The sequence below is a fragment of the Mastigoproctus giganteus genome, chromosome 8 (assembly GCF_048544385.1).
Source record: "Mastigoproctus giganteus isolate SK-2022 chromosome 8, ASM4854438v1, whole genome shotgun sequence".
Taxonomy (NCBI): domain Eukaryota; kingdom Metazoa; phylum Arthropoda; class Arachnida; order Uropygi; family Thelyphonidae; genus Mastigoproctus; species Mastigoproctus giganteus.
The window spans coordinates 229,799,934-229,813,679 of NC_143582.1; the positions used below are offsets into that span (position 1 = coordinate 229,799,934).

A 13,746-nucleotide genomic window follows, 5' to 3' on the forward strand; every position below is an offset into this window, starting at 1 on the left:
TATACCATTAAAAAAATACTCCACGAGGAGGGTTCCAAGTTGGATGAATAGTGAAGTTGCCATATTACTTGAGCAGAAAAAGGTGGCATGGAAAAGTTACAGAGCAATAAAAAGTACTGAAGCCTATAACAGCTACAAGGTGATGTGTAATAGAGCCACAGAAAAGGTTCAACAGGCAAAGGCAGTTTATGAGAAATCACTAGCAAACAGAGCAAAGAGGGGGGATAAAGAATTCTTCACATATATAAATGCCAAGAAGAGCAGGACAAACCAGATCGGACCTTTACATAAGGGAAAGGGGATAGTATTAAATACACCAGCTGCCGTGCAGATGAACTCAACAGTTATTTTGCATCGATATTTACAAATGAAAAACCTTTTGTGGCAATGGTAAATTGTGGGAGTGAAGTTAAAAAATATGTAATTAATGATATTGAAATTTCGCAAGATTATTTAATGAAAAAACTTTCGAGCCTACAGACCAGTAAGGCTCCTGGAGCTGATGGAATACACCCTATAATCTTAAGAGAGGCGGCAAGCAAGTGCATTGAACCATTGAGGCTAATTATGCGAGCATCACTAGACTCTGGGGAGATTCCCTTGGATTGGAAAAGTGTAAATGTATCTCCCATACATAAGGGTGGCTCCAAGAGTGAAGTTGTAAATTATCGACCTGTCAGTCTGACTTCACTAGTAGGGAAAATCATGGAGGCAATGATCAAGGGTGGAATTCAGGATCAATTTGGATCGAATTGAAATTCTCGAGGATACTCAGCATGGTTTTGTAAAGGGAAAATCATGTTTAACAAATCTGGTTCGCTATTTCGAAAGGGTCACTCACGAGCTGGATTTAGGGAATAATTTCTTTTATTTAGATTTCAGTAAAGCTTTTGACTCAGTCCCACATGAGCGGTTGCATTATAAGCTGGAACAGGTTGAAATCACTGGGAAAATCCTTAGATGGATAAAAGGATGGCTACGAAGCAGATGGTTGTGATAAATGGCTATTCCTCAGATTGGGTTGATGTAAGAAGTGGGGTTCCCCAAGGATCAGTATTAGGGCCACTGTTGTTTTTAATTTTCATAAACGACATTGATGAAGGGATAGAGGGCGTGATGTCTAAATTTGCAGATGATGTTAAAATTGGTAGAGCAGTTAATGATCACTGTCAAGCTGAGCTTCTTCAGCTTGACAGTGATCTAGATAGACTTCAGGAATGGTCAGAAAAATGGCAGCTATGCTTTAATCCAACAAAGTGTAAGGTATTACACCTGGGAAACAGTAATCCCAAAATAACTTATTCACTTGGTGGAGTTCAACTAAACCCAGTACTGGAGGAAAGGGACTTGGGTGTTACGATACGGCCAGACATGAAATTCTATGAGCATTGTAAACAGGTTGCAAGGAAGGCCCATGGTGTCTTATCGATGATCTATCAAACTTTTGCAAGTAGAGATAGGAACGTGATAATCCCATTATATAAGGCTTATGTTAGACCACACTTGGAATACTGTGTTCAAGTATGGAGACCGCACCTAAAGAAAGACATCGAGCTTCTTGAAAGGGTGCAAAGACGGGTAACTCGCCAGGTAAGATCGACAAAAGGGCGTCCTTATGAAGAAAGACTTCGAATATGTGGATTGCAGAGTTTGGAAACTAGACACCTTAGAGGAGATTTGATTGAGGTGTTTAAGGCTGTGAGAAGCATCAGTAAAATGAATGAGGACGAAATTTTCAAAATTATAAATGATGCTAGAACTAGGGGACATAAATTCAAGTTACGGGAAGAAATGTTTAGATTGGACTGCAGGAAGTTTTATTTTAGCCAGCGAGTTAAAAATTACTGGAATAAGTTGCCTTCATGGGTGGTAGAAGCCGACAGTTTGGGGAAATTCAAAGGTGATCTGGATAGTACTTTCGGGTAAGGGAAGCGCATAGGATGATAGGTTTAATTTCCTTTTTTTTATTAATTATTATTTTTTTTTTTTTTGTTTTTATCATTGTTTTGTTTGGATATTTTTTTTTTTTTTTTTTTTTTTTTTTTGGCTGGTGCAGCATAAGCCATAGGCTTTCTTGCACCATGCGGCCATTACTAATACTAATTTCTCCTCCACTTTAGTCTCAGTTATTACAAAATCACTTAGCTCCCTGTTAGAGTTTGATAAACTTCTGGCATTCCCTTCATTGAATAACTCCTCATGTGTGAATGTAGATGCAAAATACTCATTCAGTTTATCAGCTACATGAGCATGATCATCTGATTCATTCTTTTCCTTCTAGAGTTTGCATAAGGAAAAAACGAGTTTTTTACTTATGCAAACTGTTTTTCTTTGCATCCTTTGCCAAATATTTCTCGTAATCTGCCTTCACCTGACTACCCTTTGTGACTTGATTAGAGACTAGCTTATATCTGCTATAGGCTTCTGTGTCACCTGATACTTTATATGCATCCCATACATTTTTCTCCTCTGCCACAAGCCTCATTATTTCATCTGACATCCATTTAGGCCTAAACCTTGAACAGTATTTCTTAGTTGGAATGAAAAGCCTAGTAGCCTCCAAGATTAAGTCTCTGAAGGCTTCCCATTTAGAATTCAACATTTAGAATCAAGCATTATATGAATATAATCTTTGGTACAGACAAATGTCCCTACTCTGAGCAGTCTTCCAACTACTCCCAACGTCTTGAACCTGACCAATGGCTTGATTTTATATCTAGATTTGTCTCGAGCATGCAGCAGAGTCCTGATCATTACACACCAACAGTTGGAATTCAGCTTGACACATTGAGATAGTTTTGCTCTATAGGAAACAACTTATTACTGCGAATCTTTCTTACCACCTGACAAAATTGATACCTCTTCCCCCCTCTATTTGTTTTGTTTCGGTCTCTTCTTGAATTTCCTCTTTTAGTTTTACCGCTTATTTCTTCCTTCTCCCCCCCCACTTATGTACATTTTGTACTGTATTTTCCGCTTCCATGTCCTTAGTTAGTTCCGCGTGTTCCGATTGTGTTGCCGACATATCGTACGCTATTGTAAACGTTGGTGTGATTTCTTTAATCTGCATTTCACCCCTCTGCGCTACTATAGTTTCCATGCTCTCAGCGTTAGGCATATCTTTTGGCGGCTCGCTCGCTTTCTGCTGTCCTCCCCCACCAGCAACTCTTTCGGCAAACGTGCATTCCAGGCATTGAATGAATTTATGCGTGGAAGCTCTCCATTTTTTACAATTATTAATGTATTGTAAATGTTAGTGTGATTTCTTTAATCTGCATCTCACCCCTCTGCACTACTATAGTTTTCACGCTCTCAGCGTTGGGCATATCTTTTGGCGGCTCGCTCGCTTTCTGCTGTCCTCCCCCACCAGCAACTCTTTCAGCAAACGTGCATTCCGGGCACTGAATGAATTTATGCGTGGAAGCTCCGCATTTTTTACAATTATTAAGGCAGTTGGCCGTAATATGACCTGTGCCATTACAATTAAAACAATGTGATTTTTGGCATTCTGCTCCCAAATGGTCTTTACCTCCACACCTCAAACAAACTTTCTGAACTCCTGGGTAATTTATTAATAACCTATGACCCATCAAATCGATGATGTTTGGCATGGGCGTTTTCATGTCAATATGAATTTGCACCGTACCTGTTTTCTACACCTGGCCATTCCTCATATTCTTTCCTGTGAATCTTAACAACCTTACCAAACTTGTTAAAAAAGCTCTCGACAGGACTATTAGACATTTCTACCGGAAACCTGTCAATAGTAACCACTTTGCGTATGTTACCAATTTGCACAGGTTTGATCATTACGTTTCTAATAGAAAACCCTTTCAAAACCTTTTCTCTTGCCTCTATTGTTTTCAAGACCAACTGATATTTCTGCCTCGGTAATGGAATTAATCCTTTTATCTCGTGAACCGAAACAACCTGAGTCACTCCCCGCATTACCTCTCTAATTGGACAAACCTCTGTAGTCTGAAACTCCACTGTTCTTTCTCTAAAAAAGAACTGTGCCATAATTAATTTCGGTACCTTAAGGAAAATGAATAGTTAAAAATCCCGTGTCCTGCCTGACACCAGCAAAACGAAAAAAGAAAATACCTAACTTGGCAGAAATAAATTTCAAAGAAATGTAAAACAAAAGAAAATCAATCACTTACTACCCTCCTAAAGGAGGTTCCCACAAGGGGGTAACCTCGGCTGAAAGGACCGCCACTAACCTCTTGATACGATCGGACACTTTCCTCAAACTTCAGAACGAGTAGAACACATCTGAACAAACTAGCCTCTAGACAATCGTTTCGAAGCTATTGGGCTTCATCATCAGTGGGCGGCAGGTACCCAGGTAATACAACAAGCCATCACAGTTGCGAAGTTATATCCACAATATGAGAGATGCCAAAAGGGTGTGGTAGTAATGTATTTTGAAAACGAAATGCACTAGGCATAATCCTTATGGGTTTTGATAATTAACTATATAGTATCGGTGTAAATACACCATAGTTAACCCATAAACTTGAGCTACGTATGTAACGTGTATGGTGTATTTACACCGATACTATATAGTAAATATTGATGTAAAGTGACCGTTGAGTTCATCTGCAATATCAGCTGGTGTATCTAATAATATCCCACATTCTTTGCATAAGGGTTCGATCCAATTTGTCCTTTTCTTTGCATTTTTTATAAGTGAAGGATTTCTTATCCCCACACTTTGCTCTCTTTGCCAGCAATTTCTCATAATCTGCCTTTGCCAGCCTAACCTTTTCTGTAGCACTGTTACAGATCAATTTGCAGCTGTTATGGGCTTCAGTATTTTTTATTTATTGTTCTCTAAACTTTTATATGCAGTCTTTTTCTGCTCAAGTAATCTAGCAACTTCATTATTCATCCAACTTTTAATCCTCCTAGGAGAGTATTTTTTTAATGATACACATTCAAGGCTTCCGTGATTAATGTTTTAAAGGTATACTATATTTCAAATGTATTTGCTCTCCATAAGATATCTACCAAATGAATAGAGGCCATGTAGCACCTTAAGCTGTCGTAATCCTTTGCCTTTAACTATAGCTACCTTTCTCTTCATTGTCCACTATAGATCTCCATGATTACTTCCTGTTATTGGTTCCTGTAATGTCAGCCCTATTATGTCATCTGGTTCATGGGTGATGATCAGGTCTAGAATATTCTTTTCCTTAGTACTTTTCCTAACTTGTTGACACAAATAGCCATCATCTAGTTGATTTTAAAATTTTGCTCCCCATATAGTGTGTCCTTTCCATTTACTCCAATCAATTAGAGGCAAATTAAAATCACCCATAATACACACTTACTTGCCCATTCCATTTGCCTGTAGAGGCTCTCATAATAATCTTCACAATCTTGAATGGTTTGAGCATGCTGAATGCTGATGGGATTCTTTCTCTTTCTCAGAAAGATTACCTAAGAAGGCATAAATACAAACCGAGGAAAGACAGTTGTAGGATAGTTGCGCAAAAGTTTACCTTTAGCCAGTGGGTAGTTGATTGGTGGAACAGACGTCCATCTTTTGTTGTGGAAGTTGATAGCCAAAATAAATTTAAGGCCGAGCTGGACAAGTATTTAGAACAAATGAAGGGGTGAAATCGGAGCGTTGTTTTTTTTTTTTTTTTTTTTGGCTGATGTTGCATAAGCTTGCTTTCTTGCATCACATGCCTCTACTAAAAACAAAAAATAATAATCATCTGGCCTATAGGTTACTCCCACTCCCATTATAAACCTTTGCTTCCAACTATCTCAGACCATACAGATTCTCTACTAGCATGAAAAACGTCTGAAACTGGAAGCGCTTTCGTCATGCTCAGGCTGGTTTTGATAAGAAATTATTATCAAATGTCTTAGCCCATATACTTTGGATCCCCTTCTAAATATTTTTAATGACATTACTTTGAGACATTTCTTTACACAGAAGTGGAACATCTACCTTGAGAAGCCAATACCCAAAATTCCATCTCCTACTCTCATTAATCATTACTTGCCAATCTCCAATGCTTCAGGTCTTCTGAAACTGCCTGAGAAGGTACTCTTCCCTGTTCTAACTAATCTTCTTCTTCCCCATCAGCCTTCTAAAATTCATTAATTCCTTCCTCGTAGATCTGCTGTGTCAACCTCCTAGACACCATCAGCTCTATCATCTCAGTGTCTGAATCTCAAGCCAAGCTTGCACTCATGTAGCCCTCAAAGCCACCTTCAATTTTATAAATGTTCATGCAATGGTCATGCTTCTTTCAGGCCATTACTAGATCAAGAGAGACATTCTGCAGTTGCTTACACATACACCTTCAAAGTAGATTAATCCAACTTACCTGTTTGTTTGTTTGTTATTTGGTTTTTAGGAGCATTAGCAACTAAGGTCATATTGCTCCAGGGATATGTGGTGGTCATTCCCTGACCTTTTTGCATCATCCGTATTTGGTGGTCATGGGCTCGAACCCCGGTCTAATCAAGAAGCGTGTGCTACGCACTGCTGCTCCTGCCCACCCGGCTATGGAGGCACCTCCAACTTACCTGTCCATGGGCAAATATGTTTGAGATGTATCTTTTCAGGGATTCCACAAGGTGGTGTCTTATCTGGGCTCTTGTTTAAAGTGATTATTTCCCCACTTGTTGAGTACAGGCATGATAGTTTTAAGTTATGCTGATGACATGAAGCTCCTTACACTGATTGCACCACACAATGACCTTGCTATGATAACTGTATCAATTAACAAAACCCTCCTGGAATTTGTAAACTCCCTCAACCAGTTCAGACTAAAAATAAACCCAGAAAAGACCGAATTCAAGATATTCTCCATTAAGAAAATGCCTTCCCTATTCAGCTAGCACTGTACAGCAGGACTCCATTATAACGCGGTTCGCTTTACGCTGATTCGCTATAATGCTGTTCTTATATTATAACCCGTATCTGACTATAATGCTGTCACAGATCACTATAACGCTCTTTTACAGATTGCATTTTTGGCATATTTAACGAAATCATTTCATTTGATGGAGTCCATAGCTTGAAAGTGAATATAAAAATACGGTTAAAGTTTCCCACGCCGACTTGAGAAATTTTCCCACGCTCAGTGAAATTTTCTCGCGCACTAATTTAATTGCAGTACAGTGCCTTGTTACATAGTTCCCAGATCAACATTTTAAAAAATGATCAAGTATATTGCTTGTAATATTTGCGTTATATGCATTTATCCGAAGTCTAGTCATCACTCAGTACAGTATTAGATATTGTGCGTAATGGATAGTTTACTTGAACATTGTATCGTAATTAATGCAACCAACGCAGTTACATTTGCAAAGAGTTAATAATGGCCAATAAGAATGAAAAAGCAACAATGTCTGGGCGCAGTACGAAGACTATAAATGTAAGAAAAAGACTTGAATTTGAAAATTAAATTAGACGTTTTGAAGTGAATCGATTCCGGTCAAAGACAAGCGGATGTGTGCCATAATTTAGGACTTGCAAGTTTAACTGTAAGAACAATTATAAAAAAAAATAAAGAATTAATTTTAGCAACATGAAAGATAGCTGTTCCACTGTAAGCAACTAGGGCTATGCCGGCTATAAGGATTGAAATGGAAAGACTAACTAATTTTATTGAAGATGATATCCAATGCAGAATTCAGTTAAGTTAAATATTATAAAAAATAATAATAATAAAAAAGAGAAAGATTAGCCTATATGATGATCTGAAGAAAACTCACATAAAAAAAAAAAAAAAAAATGTGGATCCATTTAAAACTGGTAAGGGCTGGTTGAATAGATTTAAAATCCAGGGAAAAGCCGCAAGTGCAGATCAAGGAGCCGAAACTTTCAAAAAAGAACTTGTTAAAATTATTGAAGAGGGGTATTATGTGTTATACTTCTCAACAAGTTTTTAACATACATGAAGCAGGACTTTTGTGGAAACGAATGCCTAAAAGAAGTTTCATGTCTGATTCACTGAATGCTCTATTATTATTATTTATTGATTTTAAATTTTCTTTTGCATACTGTATTATCACTGTTAACCCCTGGCCTGGTGGAATACTGCAAAATGTTTTCTATCTATTGCAATTATTATTGCAATAAAGATTTTTAAATAAAATCTGCAGCACTATTCCTAAATACTATAATAATACCACAGTGAAAGAAGAAAAAAAACATGTCAGGTTTCAAAGTGGCGAAGGATCGGTTGACTTTATTGTTGGGTGGTAACGCTGCAGGGGATTTAAAATTAATATCCCTTTTAGTTTATTTGGAAGAGGACCAAAGTTCAACCCAAAATCGACACATTTTTCATGATTAAATTCATCAATTAAATTAAATCAATTTAGATCAATTAAATTCATGATTTTAATTGGAATTTTAAGTTTAATTTTGATACGTAAGTAGTTACCACATAATTATACACTTATGTAATGCAGAATATTTTATATGTACAAATATTTGAATATTAAATATTTTGACCGACATTTGTGCATCTTTTCACTACCATTTATTATTGATTAGGAAATATCCTATGGCACCTCCTGTAACTCAAATACATGTTGCCTTATGGGAATGCGGCACTCGCTTAGTGCGGATTCACTTAGCGCTCTGTTTTTCCGGAACGAATTATCAGCGTTAAGCGGGGGTCACCTGTACTCCTATTCCTTTTGTTAACAAACATACACACCTTGGGGTTGTGTCTGATCTTAAGCTGTAGGGTTGAGCCGCTTATCCATGTGTTCAGTAATTGCATAGATGAATTGCTCTCCTAAGCAGCTCGACTTTGATGGACTGCCAACCAGCAGTCCATCATTCGCAGCATATTTCAGATGTCACAACTACCAGGAATTATATAAAAACCATGATATTCTCTCCACTTTTTATATGCTACAGAGGTATAATCATCTGCTGCTCCTAGCAAAATGAAGCCAATTTTTGTTCCTGATGTTTGACTTAAAAATGAGCCATAACAAAGTAAACTTACTAAATAGTTAAGACAACTGCAATGACCAGTTCACCACAAATTCAAAGACTTCCCACACTGATGTGAAATGTCTTACCAAGACTGTCAAAACAATTGCTGGCCAGATTTCTGCACCAATCATTCTGGGACTTGTGCTCTTGGAGAGTACAAGAGCACAAGTCCCAGAATGATGGTGCATAAATCCTTCCCTCACAGCAACCCCAACATTGTGTTCATATCCTAGCTGTTTTTACTTGTCTAATAGGTTACTGCCCTTTCAGATGTTCTTACATGCCCAATAATTGGATACTGACCTTAATGAGTTTGCTTGAGACACGGAGTACAGATGTCACATCCTCGAGTCACATATCCCTGTCCCTCCTCCTCAAAGTTCATATTGATGCCATTTCAAGACAACAAAACTATCTGCAATGAGGAATGCTTAATAACATTTTTACATTGTTAGATTCACTTACTCTACAGACAAAAATGATTTGTGAGCATTTGTTCCTTACACGTTCCATACTGCAACGTAAAATTATATGCACTTACCCATATTTTATTTGTATACTATGTTGTATTTAATTGTATTGAACTTTGAACTTTCTGTACCTCATTTTATGCTTCCATATATGAATTTTCTTATGTCTGATTCATTGAATGCTCTATTATTATTTATTGATTTTAAATTTTCTTTTGCATACTGTATTATCACTGTTAACCCCTGGCCTGGTGGAATACTGCAAAATGTTTTCCATCTATTGCAATTATTATTGCAGTAAAGATTTTTAAATAAAATCTGCAGCACTATTCTTAAATACTATAATAATACCACAGTGCAAATCTATGTTTAAGCAGAATGAAAGTGCCCATTATTTTTTTTTTATTTCTGAACAATTCTTTAATACTCACAGAGTAGCAAACAAACCATTACAAAGCAACTTTTTACACCTACCCTTATCTGTTCAACTATTTTTCTTATTTGAGGTTCAAAGCCCATGTCAAGCATTCGATCTGCTTCATCTAAAACAAGATAAGTACAACGCTTCAAGTTTATTTTTTGCTCTTCTAAGAAATCAATAAGCCTTCCTGGAGTTGCAATACAAATTTCTACACCTAAAATGAAATGAAAAAAATAATATTGAAAAACATAATTCTAAAAGTACAAATAACATATGATAAGAATATCTTTAAGAATAAATGTAATTTTGTCATGTTCAACTAATAGAAATATCAATAACAATGGGATTTTTATCATTTTTACACAAATTATAATATGGAAATTAGCTCTGTAATAAATTTATTATAATTTGAAATCCATACATGACCAAAAGTAGGCCTTACTAACTTTAACTAGAGATATATATACAAAGATTTTCAATTATTTCTTAAAACTATATAAAATTTATAAATATTAGAACATTCATGTGCCACATTGCCTTATTTTGAGACTCAGTATTTTTTCTATCTTTATAATAAGACAACAATATGTTCATAATGAAGTTACCATTATATTTAAATTAATATTAACTTTACTAATCATTAGCATTCATTCCTACCCATTCTCATGTTTCTTCCATATGAAATTTTCTTCCGGAAACATTCTGCATCCACAATGTTGGAGCAAATGATGAAAGAAAGTATGCTTATATAGCACCAGCCAGAAAAAAAAAAAAAAGAAAAAGAAAAAAAAAAAAAGCAGTTTCATCTATCCATCAATCTCCAATAATTTGTCTAGTTTTTCCTTGAATTTATTCAAACTACCCACCTCTACAACACCAGATGAAAGTTGGTTCCAACAATCTGCAACCCACTGGCTGAAAACAAATTTCTATACTTCTATGCTACAACCACGATTCCTTAATTTGAATTTATGTCCCCTCAGTTTAAAGCAGAGGATCTAAGAGCGCAGTATACACTCCCCCTGATGTGGGGAAGCACATCACGCTCTGGTGTTTTGGAGGCTATCCACTTCAACAAAAATGGATGGAAGCTTGTTCCAGCAATCAACCAACCATTAGCTGAAAAACTTTTGCACACTATTGTGTAACCATCACCCTCAAATTGAATTTATGTCCCCTCATGTGAATAGGCTCACCAAGAGAAAGAATCCCATCAGCACTGAGTTTGCTCAAGCCATTTGAAAGCCTTAAATACCTCAATCAGATCAACTTGCAATTGCCCAGTCTCCAGATGCCACAAATCATCAAAATTTCTGTATATCATTGACAAAACCCCATGAGCTGTCCAGGCAGCCTGTCTACAATGCTCAGAAAACTTCATATCTGACTACACAATTACATACAGGTCCTTTTCATTTTCTGCTACCATGTTTGGAAAGCTTCCTTCTTATCCAAATGGTGGTCAAGTCCAAAGGTCTCTTGCCAAAGATATTGGACAGAACTTTTGCCACCTCAAGTTGGGAACAGAGATGGGCAAAACAACCACCACAGATTGTTCTATTGCTGTTTCAGCCAAAGATAAAGCTGATCTAGAGCCTATTTTTCTCCCACCTCGTGTATTGATGACCTTGGTAAACCACCACCCACCATTCCCAATACACACCGTTCAATTCCCGTGGTCATCCATCAAAAGGATATCAGAAGGATTTTGAACAGAAGGATCTTGATGCTAAGAAAGCTCTAGGTTCCGATGGTATTTCTCTACTAGTTCTTAAAACCTATGCTCATGAAATTACTCCTGTTCAGGTAATTCTTCGGTGGGGTAAAGATAACTTAGTGGATTTCAATCCTTCTAAAACTCAGTCCTGTCTTATATCTCGCAAAACGAATTCTGCTCCTATGTCTTATCTTCGACGACACTCTGATTTCTAGGCAAGATCATATATCTCTATTGGAGATTACCCTGAGTTCTAATCTCTCTTGGTGTTAGCACATTACAAATATTGTTTCTTCTGCATCTAAAAAACTGAGTTTTCTCTTTGGCATTACTTTTCTTCCAAAGAGCTGTTCACAATGTACAAATTGCAAACTACCCTACCATGGTTAATTGTTCCCACAACTGGGGTGGTGCCCCCAAAACTTCTCTCTGGTTTCTAGATTCCATTCAAAAGAAGGCAGTTAGGTTAATTAATGACTCATCTCTAACAGAGTCTCTCTATTCTATGTCTCATAGACATTCTGTTTCTGCTGCATGCCTTTTCTATAGATACTTCCATTGGCACTATTCTTCTGAATTGGCTTCTATTATTCCCGCTCTCTTTCTCTCTCTTATCCAAAGCAGTCCACATATTAGCATGAGTAGAGGCATATGATGCAAGAAAGCAAGCTTATGCAGCATCAGCCAAAAAAAAAAAAACGCTCCCATTTCACCCCTCCGTTCATTCCAAATACTTGTCCAGCTCAGCCTTAAATTTATTTAGGCTATCAAACTTCCACAACAAAGGATGGAAGTCTGTTCCACCAACCAACCACCCACCCACTGGCTAAAGGCAAACTTCCACATCTATCCTACATCTGTCTTTCCTCAATTTGAATATATGCCCTCTCAGGTGATTATTCTGAGCAAGAGGAAGAATCCCATTAGCATTGAGCATGCTCAAACCATTTAAGGCTTTATACACCTCAATCAGATCACATCACATCACAGGTGCCTAGTTTCCAGACACTGTAATTTGCAAAACTTAAGCCTTTCTTTGTAAGAGTAATCCTTTGTTCCATTCACTAATCTTGTTGCCCTTCTCTGTACTCGTTCCAGCAGCTCTATATCCTTCTTGATTATTATGTTGTTGTTAATTGGTTTTTAGGAGCATTAGCAACTAAGGCCATATTGCTCGGGGATATGCGGTGGTCATTCCCTGACCTTTCCGCATCCTCCGTATTTAGTGGTGACGGGCTCGAAACCCAGTCTAATCAAGAAGCGCATGCTACGCACTGCTGCTCCTTCCCACCTGGCTACGGAAGCACCATTATCCTTCTTGAAATGAGGCCTCCAGACCTGTATACAGTACTCAAGGTGTGGCCTGACCATTGCCTTATATAGCTTTTCCGGTATAGCCAGTACAGATTTGGCCGGTATAGCTTTTCTAAGGTGTAACGACCCGTGATTGTCCGGGGGGGATAGCTATGTACATATTTACAGCCTCCTTCAAAGTGAATTTTTACCCTATGTCACTAGATTGATAGAAAATCAATTATCTGCAATAATCTAAAGAACACTATGGAAGCAATTAAAAAATTCATAGAAACTCTCTCCAAGAATAATATACCCACCAAATACAGCAAACATCATATTAAAGCAGCCATTCTTATGAACCTCAACAAACACCACCCTAACACCAACCCATATACACTTATTGAAAATGCACTGTAACAGGTTAAAATGCACTGAAACAGGTTAGGACTATAAAAGGCCCGTAGCTTACCATCACTAGGTTGTCTAAAATGCATGTATCCAGTTTCAAATAAGATTAAAACTTCCCAATTTTGATACCCAGGTTTATTACACTCAGAAGAGGCTCGTCGTCTGACCGCACTGTAACCCAGCTATCCCCCCGGACAATCACGGGTGGTTATGCATAAGAAAAGCTATACCGGCCCTTGTCCAGGGTATAGCAACCCATTTTTATTAACATACTTCTTGTAAATTCCAACACATTTTATTAACATACATCTTGTAATTTCCAACACATGTAATGATATAAACACATCAATTCATTTATACTGGTTCCTTCTGACATCAGAAGAAGCCCCCCCCCCCCACAAGCACAAATATAAACCCACCCATGGCTTTCAAAAATGCTCGCATTGACACA

General features: G+C 37.4%; 1 protein-coding gene across 1 annotated transcript in view; it reads right to left on the reverse strand.

Annotated features, from left to right (window-relative positions):
* LOC150082406 (putative ATP-dependent RNA helicase DDX5) overlaps nt 1-13,746 on the reverse strand; it is a 361,473-nt gene that overhangs the window by 193,068 nt on the left and 154,659 nt on the right. Inside the window, exon 7 of the mRNA XM_090379268.1 lies at nt 9,928-10,088. Coding sequence (XP_090235394.1) covers nt 9,928-10,088 — 161 coding nt within the window. The remainder of the gene's footprint in view (nt 1-9,927; nt 10,089-13,746) is intronic.